Here is a 17,246-nt window from a genome sequence, read left to right as displayed (position 1 = left end):
TGTATTTCTTGGCACTAGTTTATCAATATTAAAGGCTGACTGATTGTTAAAACTTGTTTTTTTGCAAACACCTTGACAAGTACAAAGATTAAAAAAAAGACAGTAAAAGGTTCCTCCTGCTCTTAAAACCTTGCCTGCACAACACTGAGGTAGATGTTAAATATTTGAAAAAGCAGTACAGCGGACCAGCTTGTCATTTTTACAAGCAGTGTTACTTCTTTTAAAGCCGTTATGTTGTCTTTTCAAGTTAAATCAAGCAACCCTCAAGAATTTAAAACCACCTCTGTTACTTTTACCCCTTGCCAGGTTCCCAGCACATATGCATTTGAATGTAGAAAGACAGTTCTCCAAGCCTCAGGTATTATTGTTGGATAGTGCTTTGACTTCAGGTACAGGGGTTTCTGGGTGGGGGAGGTTCAATATGGAGAAATTTAGCCTCCTACTAGCAAGAACTGAAAAGTTATAGATCAAAACAGCTGCACTTGTTGTAATCTACTTCCCCATTTCCTCAAATGATTTAAAGACATTTGGTACAAGCTGTGGACGACGTTGTTAAACCTATAAACTTCCCCCTTATAGTAGCCCCTCAGTGATAAATACTATATGTGCAGCGTACTATACTGCTATAATGTCAGAGCCATAGATAGTCCTCTCAGTGTTGTCATAGTGAAGTAGCTCTGGTGGCTCTGCTAATCTGCTGCTTTGCTGTTCAGATGCACCAATTTCACCAACAGAGTGACTGCATCCAACAGCGGCACACACAGACCCATTTCGAACTTTGTCACACAAATACTCGTCTCCAGGCACACACATCCACACTGAAAGGCCAGCCAGAACACAAGCCTCAGTGGTATGCTCCAGCTTAAACTAATCAGGCTTTTTAAATTATCTCCTCCCTCCACCTCCACTTAAATCAACACTTTGCTGGGAACTCCAAGGCTGGTTTGAATCCTACGCACGCATGAGCACTCAGACACATGCCTGACATTTACTTCTCTTCCTTTTGTTGCAAATCTCGGTGTGAGTCTCACTTTGTTTCACTAGCATCATCTCTGAAGCCTGCACCTCACTCGTGTTTATATTCACACACTGAAACATACTTACAACACACTCACACACAGCTTTGCAAAAGGTTGGGAGTCTCTGAGGAGTTGCGGTAGTGAATTAATAAAAGCTCAATGCAGCTTAACAACTATGCCCTGTCAGCTAAGCTGGCCACTGCCCAGGCTGAGAGTTGGTACCAATGTAAATACTCACCCACTGAACAAAAGTATGACTATACACTGACTGCAGTGATCAAGAGATAGACCAGGAGCATGTCTTCCTTTATGGTGACTTTGTCTTTATCCAAAAATGTGAAGTTTAAATGTCCAAAAACGTCGTACAGGTGTGCTACGAGACCCCAGACAACGAGGTGACATTAGAGAATCGTGTTCATAAGACCAATATAAACAGCTTATTTTCAATTAGTGACCGTTAGCTTTCAACTAACTCCCCTGCATTCAGCAAAAGCCTATGTTTAGACTGTCATACCATTCCACCACACACACCCACTCACATTTACAGTATACATACACCATGTATGGAGACAGCTCTGATAAAAGCTTGCGAGCTCCGAAAAGTAATTTGACAGGAGTCCAACAAAAGGAGTGTTTTCACAGGATAATTCCCCGCTGGGACTGCGGGGGTTGTGTGCGCGTGTATGTATGTGTGTTAGAGTAGCAGAAGTGTGAAGAGTGGGTGTCTGTGTGTTTGTACTTGTGCAATTGTGTGTGACAGAAAGTGTGTGTTTGTGGGATACCAAGCTGAGTGGGGAGGGTTTTATTCAGGATTTCATTAGCAGGGTATAGGAGATGTTTGGCCTGGCCAGCCACCTCTGGCTCAAGGACAAGAGTGTGTCTGTAACCCAGCTAAACTGTGTGCATGGGCAAACACTGTGGCAGTTTGATGGAGTTTAACTGCGTTTCTTGATATATTTTTCTTTCAGAGTGAAACAACTGCTTGCAGGGGTCGAGCTCCAAAGTTTGTTCTCCCTGGGAGCTGTCCCACTGTGCTTCTGGATACAAAAAGAAATGTTTCCTGTGTACTTACAAGCACTCTAAAGTGACATGGATTTAAACTGTCAGTTCATTGCAGTCAGGAAAGTGGGAGACTGGGGTTCCAAGCAGTTTTATGATCATAATTTTCAACAAAGTTGTATTTTTTTGTAGATTTTTCTCCTATATCTGTTTACATTACTTTGTATTGATGATAAAATTGAATGAAAATATAAAAATATTAATACAAGAACACTTCCTTGTATGAAGAGATGGAAAATGCATAAAGCCAAGCAAGCAAGTTGTTCATCTTCAGTTTTTTTGGCAAATTATATTCTCAGTTTGCTCAACTGTGAGTATTTCTACCGACAACATGGCAAACTCCTAAGCGTTGAGACTAAATAATCAGTGCATGGCCTTCTGCCAGAACACACTCTTCAGCACCCACAAAAGCATGATATGCAAATAGACACTTGTAAAGTTAGTAGTTTGCATTTACATGATCCATAAAAGACCATGTGAGACATCTCTGTGAACACCGTGATGTAAATTTGTGGACCGTTACCTTGAAGCATTCCTTAAAAGGTTGTCACGTGGTCTACCAGAACATGGCTGATATATGATGATGAGCTATCTCATTTTATTCCAGCCTGAGCCGCCTAAATCACACACATCTTATGCTGGATTTGTACTTGATGCAAGGTTTCAGCAGGCATCTTATTGCTGGTTCCAACAGGGAAAGCTTTGACTTACCGCATCACTACAAGGATGTATTTTACAAATGAGCTGCAATGCACTTTCATTCACCACATGATCCATTTTTTATTTACCTTTGCAATATTTTGTATCTTATTGTAAGATATAAAAGTGTTATGCAGTAGAAGCAGGTGACCCCTATGATTATAGCATACAGTCATATAAACAAGCATTCCCCTAATGCTTCCATAGGAATTAAGAGTGCATGTAGGAGCCAGGTGCTGCTTATCAAATACATTTGGTTTATTGATCATCAATAAGTATGACCAATTCTGTGAAAGCAGACATCTCTGTCAGTTTGCTGGTCTGGAGCATTCAAGTGTGTGTTAACACACTGGCAAAGAGAAATACATCAGCAATGATCTTAGAGAAGAAATTGTTGCCACCCAGCTGTCTGGGAAGGGTTATTAGACCATTTCCAAACAAATTAGACTCTGTCATTATACAGTGAGAACCAATATTCAAAATTTCTAGATCATTCAAGACAGTTTCCAGTCTTCCGAGAGGAAACTGTCTCCCAGGGTCAGTGCTCAGAGAGCTACATCTCAGATTCAAAGCCTTTTCTCTGTAACATTGCAGCAAGGCTGAGGTTTGCAACTGAAGAAACCACAAGGAATTAGTAGGTTCTGGAACAATGTGTTTTGGACAGACAGGACCAAAATGACATGTTTGGCCATAATCCACAGCACCACATTAGGTAAACACAAACATCAGCTGTTAAGATCTGGTAAGGACCAGATGGTTTGTTTTATCACGTCTTGATACATAAAACCTTAGAATTCAAAATGGGTATATTCTTTATTTCCTGTTATTGCTGGTTTAACAGCCAAGGATAGGCAATTTTACAGATTCATGCCATGAAGTGCACAAGTTATGGGAACTACTTTTATAAGCTGGTTGAGACATATTTCCGTGATACGGTATGTAGCTAAAGGTTATTTGTGGAATATTTTTCAAATTCTCTCGAATGAAAGATCAGACTCTGTTCACTACAGCTATTTAAGCCAAGTGTTCAAAATATCTTCCGGTGGAATTTCCCTTTAACCTTTCTGACCTGCACTGCTTTGAGACAAGAGTAAATAGTAAAAGATATAAAGAGAGGAGTTAACGAAAACGAGAGCAGACACAGTTACACAAGTAAGATGAGGAACAACATGTGGGTAAAATCCCTCAGGCCATTCTTTCAATGATTTCTGTGGTCCCCAAGTGTCGGGATCACTCATCCACCGATGCTCAACCCCTCCCACCCCATCCGGTTATACTCCCAACAGGCAGTTCACACAATGAATGAAGAATGAGAAGAAAAATTACGCTGACAAAATCCCAACAACACTAATCACAAATTCTAATGCACAGCATATGTGCAAATAATAATTGTTTGTTAAAACATTTTTATATTCAGTTATTTAGGTTTATTCAATCTGAGAACACAACAGATGATCATATTTAATTTCTGAATTATGAATAATATCTGAATAATACCTAAATGTGTTTTGTCCATAAAGAAACAAAACAAGAAAAAAAGTTTTTTACAAAACAGCCTTATAGACAAGTGGGAAAAATTAGAATTTCACAATACGTAGGTGTATGTTTTTAATAAGAACACCATGACTCTTTTCCCGTCCTTAGGTACTGTGCAGTAACTGCAACAGACTCACATCACAACACCTTACCCACACAACCTTTCCCTTTTTTAGCCGACAAACAGAGAAAATACTTTGGATGATTTAAAAGAACAGGTAGACGTTGAAGGATGCACTGCAACCGTAGACGTCAAACTGTAGTGACAGCACAACATGAGAAATTGTTTGCATTGCTTGTTTATGCTTCAATTTGAGCCTGAAAAGTAAATTACCAGAGGACAAATGTGTTACATCTGACTTTAATGTCAGACGAACACATGTGAGCAGCAATAAACCGCTGAAGGCTGCAGATGACTGAACCTCAGGAAACCCGGGGCTCTTCACTGACACCTTGATAAGCTTATGTCAAAAAAGGAAATACTGTACATTAGAATTTTTATTTGTGCACAACATATTTTACTGTTTTCGAACCATTTTTGCCAGTTTCTGAAATATTGTTATTCTCTCACTTAAAGATGCAATGTTGGTTTAGGTCCAGTAATGAAAATTAAATTAAATTTTTCTCATCGAGTATCATAGCTTCTCAACAAGAGGATGAACTATGAATATCTCCTAAAGTGTGTGACATTTAACTAACTTTGCTAGAAAATCCCAGCGGAACCTACTCTTGTAACTGCAACCAAGAATTGTTTTATTGGAAAAGCTTGCACAGAAATGTTTGGGAAAAGGTTTGATTCACAGGTAATATCTCCAGAAACACACTTGCGTTCATCCGCTGTGTTTCTGTAATAAAGCTCTGACCACATTTAATGTCACTTGAGGTGCTATTCAAACTCAGTCAATTTCGAGTCAGGGGCCAAATATCCTGCACATACTTCATGCTGAAAGAAGCCTCAAGCAACATCAATTTAAAATGTAGTCTGTTTGAATGACAGAATGCTGTCTCTTTAACATAATTATAAAACTTGTTATGTATTCCATAAGTGAAAAGGTCTATACAGTAATGATACTGGATGGTATCATTTATCTCCAGAAACTATACATCAGCCTAATGGCCAGGGGAAGGCTGAATTATAGCACTGAGTTACATGCATAAACATGCATTTAAAAGAACAAACATATAAAGGTTGTGGTCTTTGTGCCTCCTTGGTCAGGCACTTAACACTGTGGTCTAAGAAGGAAGCGCGCTAATGGCCAGAGCTTTATTTCCCATAGAGTTGTGACGTGAGTTCAAGTCTCGCACATTCCTCAAACTCCCTGGAGTTTCAGTTGCTGCTTTATATTAGTAAATTCAGCTCCAAACAGGATTTGCCAATACATCTGCGTACTAACTGGAATTATGTTGGCTGCCAGACATTATTAGATTGTTGGACACTCTGTGAGGAAGTGTGGGTGACTGCTGGAGCCCTCAGTAATTTCCGTGGCATAACTGTTTGAGGTTGAGGGCTCTGACAGAAGCTTTTAAGAGGCAGAGAATCCATTAGACAAGGGTCGCTACAAAGTGGCCAACTATTAAAAATGCAGCAGCACCATTATTCCCTGACCCAGCCTACAACTTCAGTCTTCCTCACTGCATCACTCTTTATTTCCCTCTGGAACGCTTCGTCTTTTTCTTTTGAATTCTCTTAGCTACAGCCATCTGCTCTCTTCTTGATAAGTCTCACTCTACTTTACATCCTTTTTTTTTTCTTCCTCTTTCCTCCCTTCTCCCTTCTCCCTCCCACCACATATTTTATATTACCAAACTGGCAGGTGTGAGCTTCTCTCACCCCTTTTGTGGGTGTGCTGACCTGCTGAAGCTTTTTCACTCCAGTTCGGCAAAGGCTGTGGTCAGTGTCTATTCTACTGTACTGGGACAAGAATAGAACAGCCCACGGAGAATAATTAATGGACATATATGGGTGGTTAGGAGAGTCCCTCTTAAGCAGTAAAAACTACGGGCAATATGAACAGATGGCAGGGGAGAGGGAGAGAGAGCTCAAAACACAGTGGGAGAGAGACAGGAAAGGGGCAGAGAAAAGGCAGGGAGAGTGTTGAACAGGGCATTAAAAGAAGGCAACATAAGGACATTCTCTCTTGTCTACACTGGCCCGTGATACTATCAAGATTGGAGCCGAGATCCAAAGAGAATAACTGTCTTTTACCAACATGCACATGCTAATATTGTCAGCTGTAAAACCAGACTCTACTCAGGCAGGCAGATGTGTGAGGAGAAACAGGGCATGGGCTGAATGCATGCTGAGCCATAAACCCTATATCCTCTGTTTACTTTGCACACTAAACACACACTACTCCGTGTCTGAATGTGTGCAAGATGTGCGCTGCATAATTTATGGTCACAGTTTCTGCTTGACAAGAGGAGGAACAGAGGCCTGGAAGAAGGCGAGGAATGAAGGAGGGAGTTAATGTGAAATGGATGATTAGACGATGAGTTAATCAATTTCCCCGATGCTGTCCTTGTGTTTACACATTCGTATTTCCATGTCGAGTGTGTTCCTCTTACTCTGCTGCCTTTATGTTTACACATCACAGCCAAGCCAAGCGCTGACCACATTTATCTAGCGCATAATAGAGAGTAATTGAATGTGAAAAGCTCATTTTTGAAGAGACGCAATATTCTATTTAGATGTCCAGGCGTGTCCGCATGTGTCATTACTTTGATATCAGCTGAATGCTGTTTCTCATTACCTTAATTAAAGCTCCTTGTGTGCCGTTGAGCATATTAGCACACTGATCTGCAGCAAACTAATGATCGGCTGTTTGATAATGCGACTTTTTTTTTTACCCTCTGTTAGCCTGTCTTATCTTGCTCTTAGTTATTATCATCAAAAAATTGCCATCCTCAGCCAATCGTCATCAGAGGCTAAAAAGATTAAAAACCTTCAATAGCTCTACTACATTCAGAGGCGCTCCTTGCATGCTTTTACAGATATAAGTTCATGCACAGACATATAGGAACAGAAAATCCAAGTTGAAGATCAGAGAAATAGGGATGTAAAAGGAGATGAGATAAACTACAGTATTACAGATATGCTGTTTTTTCAAAAAGCATGTAAATATAACAAGATGTGTGTTTCTATACTGATTATTTGGTCAGGCCATAAATCAGGGCTTGATGATGTCATTCCTCCGGCCCACCAGAGCAATTTAGCATCTAATTAGTACACTAAGGCACCTTTTTCCCCAAAAAATATCTTTGCTGGGTCCCAAAATTTGCAGAGCAGCTATAACTAAAATAGCCTTACTTATATTTCCTAATAGGGCTGAAGATGAAGGGATTCAATTTTACGGAGGGACAAGTTAAAGGACAGGTAACTTGGGTTTGAATGGGGTTAAAAAAGTGCTCATAAAACTGGAGTAACTGGAGTCACCACCAACGGACTGATGAGAATTGGAGAAGATTTATTGCAAGAAGTAGACATTGTGGGAGCAAACCTGAATATTTTCCCCAACCCCGATCAAGTAGTTTTCAATGTCTAAATCTGATCAAGCAGTGAGTGAATGCAACGGTTAAGTCAAAAGCAAATTAAAAGAGGTGGGAGGACCCAGGTCTCCTGGATGATAGTCATGCATATCATTTTCATCACTGCACCTGCCAGCCTCTTAATATGGATCTTTTTGCTTGTTAAAACTGGTGAATACTGCCTTTATGGCTGTTGACAAGCTGCCATTAGACTGACTGTTTACATGTGGTATATAGATAGTGTTCAAAAGATACAGCCACTTGTTACTGCTAATTTTTATAACCTAGTTTATGTGGTAGTTTTCTTTATTCAATTTAGTTTGGGTGGTTAAACTCATATTTACAACTGCTTTACATAGACTTTAACTTAACACAAGCAATAATTCTGACTTATCTTCATAGTCCCCAGCAGCTTACACCTCAAGAAAAATCTTCAGCTTTTTAAAGAGCAATGCGTGTGCATATTTCCAAAGCCAAAAGTCGTACACATCACAACAGTTCAGAAAAACCAAAGACATCAGATGTTCCTGTTACTACTTTAAAATTCCCACCACAACCACAGGATAACATTTTAAAATCACAGCAATGACAAGAACAAAGTGTTTTGTTTTGCACTTTAATCTGCTTCAGTAAAGTGACTCAAAAGTCTGGAATCTGGAACACATGGGCCAGTAAAGAAAACTCTAAATAGAACATGTACTTAAGCATGATTGATTTAAAGAATAGCTTGTCACTTTAGCTACAGCTTACCCCCTGGATAAATCTGAAAATAAATAAAGAAATAAAATCACACAGAAAATCAGCAGCACTTGAGCATCTATCCTCCCATGATTCCCTCCAACCCTCTAATAGACATGATTAAGTACCACTAGGCTCATATAAGAGGACATGGTGCCCCTCCCCACACCCTGCTAATGTACACTAACTGAACCTATAGCCCATTATAGAGGCAGAGCAAGAGAAAATCTGTGTTTAACAGCTGCACATTTACACACACTCTGTCATCTGTTTCGCTTATCATTGTTAGTTTAAGCGAGTCATTTCATAACCGCCTTTGTGTGAAGGTGGTGCTTTGTGTTTATGTGTGAGGAAGTATGTCTGTTTAAAGATTGGTATTGTGAGGCAGTGAGGTCGTGTATATTTACAGTACTGTGCAAAAGTCCTGAACCACCCTTCAATTCCTGTATATGACCAGGAAAACTGCAGATATTTGCAGCAAGTTCTTGAAATGTGCAAACACAAATTAAATGATAGAATACAAAGACTTTTGCACAGTGATTGTACAGTAGTTGTACAGCGAGCTTGATTTACTCAAGAGAACCTTCATCCACAGGAAATAAGATTAATAAGACGTCAGTAAGCAGGAGAAGGGGGAGAAATGGGTTTATTTATAGAACGAACTGAACAGAGATCAAACAACAAAAGCAACTGCTGTAGTGTTTGTCTGTTTTTGGTCATCTTACACAAAGAAAATGAGCCTGAGCGCCACCTGCACAGCTACACTCACACACACATGCTCCTATGTTTGAAATCTGAAAGCAAAATGCAGAGATCAAACTGCAGCCTGTTGTCAAGGTTCATATAGATGTATAACTGAGCTATTCTAAGGGGCCTGAGATCCACGTACACACATACACACATACATTGATCTTCTGGGACCTGAAGAGCTTTGGTGACAGCAAGCTGCATTGTAAAGAGGTCACTCAGGGGGGAGGCTCAGACACGCACTCACATTACCTCCATACACTCCTGCGCTATATCTGCACAAAAGCGAGCAAATAAATTCAGTCTCACACATGAATTGATGGACAAAGTTGTAGGTTGATATTCAGCCATGGCCACAAAATCGACACACAGATGCACAATTTCTTTGTCCATGAATGCGTTCGTGAACACACAGACACACAAACACACCCTTGCAGTGTAACCGCAGCCGAGAGTGTACACTCAGTGTAGTTAGGATCCAATTTGATTTGACCTTGCCAGCAAAGAAAGGAAGAGAGGGCTGGTGGGAAGAGGGGGATGGAGGGATGGATAGATGGAGTGTAAGGGATGAAGTGATGGTCTGGGCCAGATGCCTGTTGCAGATACTTGAGAGAAATGAGATGACCTTGAACTGATGGAGATAAATCACGGAACAAGAGAGCAATGCGACACAGAGGCATCTGTACACATAAAACTGTGTGACACACATGCATCAAAAACAGAATTAATTCTAACCTACATGTGCACGCAGTGTAATATCTCTTGCATTAAGCTTACAAATCACAGTGACTTGTTAGATTTGCTGACGAACATAATGGCATTGTTAACACAAATATGATTCCATTTTCAGTTCATTATAAATCGAATCTAAATTGAAGTGTAAATATGCAGTAGTGATGCAAAACGAAATGAATCCCGTCAAAACATTTCAGACAAAGATTTGTAGCATCAATTGATTGTAATATGAAAAAAAAAATTGTTTTCCATTTAAATTCCTGCACCAAAAAACATTTTGCCAGCAGATAATCACTACCTGTATTGTTGGAATTTCTTTTATTAAACGGAAATTTACTGCAGACTCAATAATTTTTACCTATCATCTCGTAGACATGTACTGTATTTACCCTTCCAGATTAGTCAAACAAACACGCACGCTGAGCATTGGAGATGTTTATTTCTACCGAGTAACAGATGTGCATTAAGAAATCCTTCTCAGCTTCTGTTTGTTCATCTTGAGCACATTCTTAAAACCAGCAGACAGCTCCCAAATGTGAATGTGCACAGCTCTGAGATCAGAAGATAAGTGGTTGATGCTGACGTGCCACAAATACAATATGCAAATGTCACGGGCAACTATATCCTGCAAGTTAACTAGGAACATTTATTCCATTCCCTGAACTAAGCTAAAGAGTCGCTGCAATAGATGTGTTAAAACGTATGAACAAAATATATTTTAGAGCTGAATTAGCATTTCTTCAGTTCAAAATACCGACAAAAACAGAATAGTTACGTCAAGCCTGCCATCTGCTTCTCACTTCACTTCTATATGAATCAACCCAACAATGAAAAAGTTATACACAATCAAAGGCACATTTTGGTTGGTTAACATCAGCTATGAACCCAGACAAAAACGTGATTAATGCATCGGACACTCAGTCTTTATCTCTGCAGTGACGGTCATGAGATAACTTCACCGACAGCTTGTGGCAGTAATGTATGTCACGAATTCTAAAAAGCTGGCAGGCAGCGAAAAAATCTTCAAAGTGAAACTATGTTTATTAGAAAATGAATGCTGTTTAACATTCACTTTCTACCATTTGTAGAAGCTCTAACCTTTTTGATCACTTTAGTATCACAAATACACTCGTACAATTAAAAAAGATATTTGCAGATGCAAGTTTATGCAAGTATTTTCATTCAAATCCAACAGAACCAGGAATTACTTATCGACATCTTTGGATGCAAATTGCAATACAATTACTACTAATTCAATTTTCAGTTCAAAGAAAGATTGCTTTGAAAATGATCTGTTGTTGGCATAACTAACGGTATCCTGTTCACCACTTAACTGTGTTGCTGTTAGTCAGAAATGTGTTTGCTGCTCAGTTATTTTTAACAGTCAAGCAATAATTTCCTTACCTGCTCTTCCCACACTGTGTCCACTCAATAGCATGATCTCTCTATTCTCAAAGCCTCCCACTCTTTTACTCTCTTTCTTTGCATCTCTCTTTTCTCACTGACACATGCACATTTACTAAATATTGCAGAAAATGCGAACTCCTCACATTTACTATCGCATGAGGAAAAAAAGAAACAAAAAAGAAGCAGATGAATCACAGCAGACAAAGGGAATCGCGGGTGATATGATGCAGGAGCAATCGATCAGGCCTTTATAATCTATTTTCTACCGCTTGGTGGTAGAAGACTCAGAGTGTGCCCGTGTGTGCCTTCGTGAAATGAATTCATCAAGATAGTCTGGGTATGCATTCTACATGTGGGAAAGAAAAATTGGAGTCAAACTGAAAGGACCAAGAAAGAAAGACCGTGCTCAGTTTTCTGCATTCAATCAATCATTTTTGTAACATGCCATCATATGCGCTAGTGAAGGGAGGGGTGCAGGAGGGGTGGTGATGGGGCTGAGGGGGGGGTGACAGAGCAGGAAAAAAACTAAGTAGGAGAGAAAACAAGGGCTGAGCGAAGGATGGGCCCCCTGCCCTGAACTTGAACTTGTAGCTGGTGGGAGCTGGTGGGGTCGGGGAGGGGAGGACAGGGTCAAGTGCTCAGAGGGGATAGAAAAGAAAAAATCCAGCTGAGTGACATCAATATCTCCCTCCTTGAAGACAGATGGAGGACAATGTTCTTTTTCAGAAGCACTTCCACCATTTATCTTAATGCTTTTTTTAATTATTTTATCGTGGGACCAAAAGCGGGGGAATTTTGGTCTTCAGACAGCTTCAACTGGAACTCACATATATACATTTATATGTATAGATAAATCTCTCTCTTTTTCTTTATTTTTTTACAACCCTACACTTAAATAGAAGTGACTGCTTAATAACTGAATTTTGTTTTGCCCTTATTTGGTACCGACTAGGCTCAAGATTTGAAGAAGAAGCAGGTAGAAAATAGGAGTTGCGGGATGAGTTTGAACCATCAACAACATAAACACTAATAGGCAACACTGAAACACCTTTGAAGTAAAGGGGTAAAATAGGTCAACCTTGCAGACCGTCCTACCTTCGTCTGGAGATAGTGGGGGTAGTAGTAGGTGTAGTGGGGGTACATTGGCTGCTGCTCCAAACGTTTTCCCATGTAGCTGGAATCCAACTGAAGGTCCTGGAAGCTGGAGATAGAAGCTCACAGGTGGGGCACGATCACTTCCAGCTGCTGGCCTGGAATCCTTCAGAGGGCTGTTTCAAAGAGTGGTTGAGGCAGAGAGAAGGCTCTCCTCTTGCCGCTGAAGACGTTTAATGCACAGAAGGGATGGACAGTAGGACAGATAGTACGTGGGATTTCAGTCTGTCTACTAGTCTTGGAGCTCACAGGGAACCTCACAGAACCTTCCTTCCCATGCCAAGAGAGATGCTGGAGTAGCAGCAGAGAGAGGCTGGGGGAGACAGATGTGCAGGGTGAGGAAAGGAAGATGTGGAGGGATAGTAGCAATACAGGAAACAATAGAGGGAACTGAAGAAGGACCTAAGAAAGGATAAGAGGAGAGGGAAGAGGAGGAGGAGAGGGGGTGAGTGGTTGGGTTTCGCTTGCCGGTTCTTCGCACTCTCCGCTCTAGAAATTACACTCACTCTTCTCCTCTGCTGCCCTGAACATGCCCCTCAATTTGCTTTCCAGCGTCTCTGAGGCTCTTTCTCTCTTCCTGTGTGTCTGTTTCCCGGTCTCCCTCTTTCCACTCTCTCGTACACCCGTCGAGACCCCGATCCCAGTGAGAGCCCAGCTGTATCCTGGAGAACACACGCTGTCCTCTGCTCTATCCTCACAAGACGGGGAAATCAGCGATGAACTCGCACATGGATGTGGAGCTGGGGAGAGGAGAGAAGGGGGAAGAAGAGGAGGAGGAGGAGGAGGAGGAGGAGGAGAGAGGGTGGTCTGGAGCTGAAGCTGTGACTGCTTTTTTTTTTTTTCCTCACTCCCTCCCTCTTTTGTTAAGCTCCGGGGATAGATAGGTAGATATCGCTGGAGCCTGGTGTGGAGGATGAGCAAAAAGAAAAAGCCTTGGTAAACTCCTCTCGCTGAGGAAGAAGCGGATAGCCTTATCCAGACGTGCACTCACATAGAGGAAAATCCCTTCTGATCCACAAGGTGCCCCTCCAACTCTCTTCTCTTTTCTTCTCTTCCCCTTGCCGATCCCTCTCTTTCTTCTCAAGCTCTCTCCCTGACGGCTTGCTTCCCACAGAGCCTGGCAGCCGTCACTGTGTCTGTGTGTGTCTGTGTGTGTGAGAGTGGCGGCGGTGTGTGCGTGCGGTCTGTGTGTGACTGTGCATGTAACTGAGAGGGGAGTGTGTTTGTGTAGCTGTTGGCGTCTGCTCCACTCTGCGTGCTGAGGCATAGAGGGGCTCGGCTTCAGCGCAGCTACGCTCCACCCTCAATCCCTCTCTTCCTCTCCACGACTCTGTCTCTCTCCCTCTGTGTTTATCATGGAACTATAGGACAGTGGGAGTGGCTGGTCCTGCCCTCCTTCAAGTCCGTGTGTGTGCTTGCTTTCCAAAGAAACTGAGAAAGACAGACATGGGCTGTCCTGCTGGTAAAGCAGAGGGAGGGAGGGAGAATACAGAGTGGGAGCTGGGCAACAGGGTGAGAAGAGGATACTTACAGTAAGGGTTATAATTTGGAAACAGATAGAGACCCCCCCTACTGGCACTCTATCGGTGCAGCAATGCTTTAAGTTGAACAACTTCTTTTCCATTTTATATTCATTGAAGCTATTCTCGATTACAATCATCTGGAATAACCACAGAACAAGTGTGCAAACATAAACAAGCATGCAGGTCTGACTGACCCCCCAAAATGCTCATGACGGTACACCATTCACATACGGCCACTAAAGGGACCAACATGGAGTGTGTACATAGCTCATTGGATGTGTGGCACAGTGACCCACTGACACAGTGCTGCCTGTTATATGATGTAACCCGGTTTAAGTAGTGCTCTTACATAAGCACAGTGAGCCATGCATGAAAAGACTGCTCTGCCACTACACTACAGCTGTGTGTGTGTGTGTGTGTGTGTGTGTGTGTGTGTGTGCGTGTGTGTGTGAGAGCGAGAAAGACACGAGGTTGGCAGACAATGCAAGTTCACTGCAGTGGAAAAAGGGGGCACAAGCAGAAAATGCAAACACAAAACCTCCTCTAAGATAAGGGCTTCAATTCCTGTGGGCAATTAAACTAGTCTGACGCCTGTAATGCAAAAACACATCAATGTCTTCGTACTATTGTGTGCTTGTCTCAGAGGTTGTTTTTTTTTGGTCACCACACACACACACACACACACACACACGTCTTTATCGCACTCCTCTGTCAGCTTATACTGTGCGAGACAAAGACATAATAATGAAGTGTTCGACTAAGAAATAACCTAAAAATATCTTCAAAGGCACAATATGTACAGTGCAGAGGGAAGCTGTTTTGAAAAATGATTAAAGGATTTTTGTAGCCACTGAGGGCGAAACATTAGTCAGAAAGTGTCAAAGCTGCAGTTCCACTAACGGCCACTTGAGACTGGCTTCAAAAGCAATTTCCCATTGACCCCCCATGACCGACCCTCATGTTAAATGTCTTAAGATTAAAAAATTCATTAAAAATTCTGTATTTTTTCATGGCGGAGCTGCTATGAGTGACAGGTGAGTTCCCCAATAAAGATGCATAGCATAGCAAAGATCCAACACTTGCACTTCACTTTTTCAACAATAACTCAAGTTCGTAACAGCTATAAAACCACAAAAGGTTCACTAGGCTAAGTCCATCTTTTATAAACAGTCCATGATTTAGACATGTTAAAAACAGTTGTATTATTCTCAGATAAAGTAGTAATGAAGGTGTCTTTACTAAGCTATTTGCCGTGTTTGTTTGCATATAGCAAAATAAAGTGATCAAGTTATATAAGTGACAGAGCTGGTATGTGGTTACCTGTCACATACACATGACAAGGAGCATGATTGGCTCAACACACCATCACTATTAAATGATGACTTGTGTCCTCATCTAAGACACGAGAAACAACTACAGCTCGGTAATAATACTGCTTGCAGACCAGAGCTTTCACCGGTTGAAAACATTTGATGCATAATGAAACACAGAATATGAGACCCAGCACTGTTAAGCAGCTAGAATCCAATATCAGAAAAGAATGGGACAACATTCTTCTCCTGAAAATCTGGAAATTGCACTCCTCAGTTCACAAGCAACTGTTAAAAGAAGAGGGGATGTGTTGTTGCCATCAAAGTCACAGTGAGTAAATGGTGATGAATGGACTTTTTTTTTTTTTTTTGCCATGCAATAATAAAGCTTTATGATAGTGAGTTTGTGTGGATCTTGGTTATGATCAATAGTCCTTAATGTTTACTTTGCAATTTGCTGATGTACATTTTACAGAGTTTATGGATGCACTCTGAGGAAAATTCTGAGAGAATAATTTGGGATTACGGATAACCATATGGTATGAATATCGTTAAATAACACGAACGGTTCTCTGCTTGAAGACAGTTAGTCATTGGGTAAATGGATGCTCAGTTTACGTTGAGTGTCATTAGACTTGAAAAAGGAGTTAACACAGGGCTAAGTCAACAATTGAGAACAGCTGCAGTAGTCTGACTGAAGACATCATCTGACAAGTAGCTAAGATAAGCACAAATACATTACATCAAGCATACTAGCAGTGATGCGTCTGTGGCATGCTCATTCATCAAACGAAAAGCTGCGTTCTATTAGAGAGTGGTGGTATTAAAGCAACAAGTACAGAAAACAGAGACATGATGCATGTTAGGTGAGGCTGTATTTAGACACAGTGCTGCTTTGAGTTTAAATGCCATCATGACCACAATCGCAGCATTAACATGCAGTCACTGAGCAGGAACTTAAATATTTAGCATCTTGGTTTATTCGTTGGTACGCAAGCATTTGCTAATAACACTTAACACCAACCTGTTAGGAATATCAGCAGTCTTGCAGGTATTTGGTCATCAGTCAAATAAAAATGTTGCCCTGATTGCAGTGCAAAGTGAAATGCAGTATCTGTTTAAATCACACTGGTTTGAAATCAGACATTTGCAGCTCTTACACAATACCAGAATAAATAATGAGCTGTATGTCTGGAAGATAGTGGGATCCTTTCCTATTCGTAAGACAAGATCAAGGTTACGCAAGCCATAAAATGCTGATGTGTTTTTCTATCATTAAGCTGCAGTAATATCACGGTCTTCTACTTGAACTACAAGTCGGATAAATGACATTATCTATTCTAGAGCGGTATCACAAGCACAGGCTAACATTTAACTTTACAGAGTGCAATTTACTCTAATTGCGTGTGTTGGCTGAAGTAAGCCCAAGGAGCAAAACTAACAAAAACAAAGATGCACATCTTAATGTCACTGAGGAGAACAGTCATAAGGATACACTCCCTGATAGCGTGCGAACAAATGTGTAAACATACTGTCAGCACCTTCCGATGATGACGCTGCCAATGTTGAAGGTGTGCTGAGGCTATCAATGAAAACATTCCGTTGTGGAAGTATTAACTCATTCAGCAGAAAATTTGTAATGCAGAAACATCTGAGAGGTTGTCTTTGGTAAAAAAAAAAAAAAGGTGATTGGACAAACCTTCTGCCTGTCATGGTCTATCAAAGCCTAATTCAACAAATCAACAGAGATGAATGCATAGTTTGAATTCATGCAAGATGGCAATTAAGACAGTAAG

General features: G+C 41.0%; 1 protein-coding gene across 3 annotated transcripts in view; it reads right to left on the bottom strand.

Moving 5' to 3' along the window:
• The window catches only part of LOC142379799 (RNA-binding motif, single-stranded-interacting protein 3-like), a 138,799-nt gene extending 124,869 nt beyond the window's left edge, over positions 1-13,930 (bottom strand). The window contains exons 1-2 of one of the 3 annotated variants that reach the window (XM_075465075.1): positions 13,124-13,929; positions 12,561-13,019 (exon numbers count right to left, since the gene is read on the bottom strand). In XM_075465075.1, coding sequence (XP_075321190.1) covers positions 12,561-12,635 — 75 coding nt within the window. In that variant the 5' untranslated portion in view covers positions 12,636-13,019; positions 13,124-13,929. Of the gene's footprint in view, positions 1-12,560 lie in introns of all 3 variants that reach the window. The other 2 variants (XM_075465074.1, XM_075465072.1) reach the window with 2 other exon arrangements.
• Between the last annotated feature and the right edge of the window lie 3,316 nt (positions 13,931-17,246).

Source organism: Odontesthes bonariensis, chromosome 5 (genome assembly GCF_027942865.1).
Source record: "Odontesthes bonariensis isolate fOdoBon6 chromosome 5, fOdoBon6.hap1, whole genome shotgun sequence".
NCBI lineage: Eukaryota > Metazoa > Chordata > Actinopteri > Atheriniformes > Atherinopsidae > Odontesthes > Odontesthes bonariensis.
This window is presented reverse-complemented; position numbering and strand designations above follow the sequence as displayed.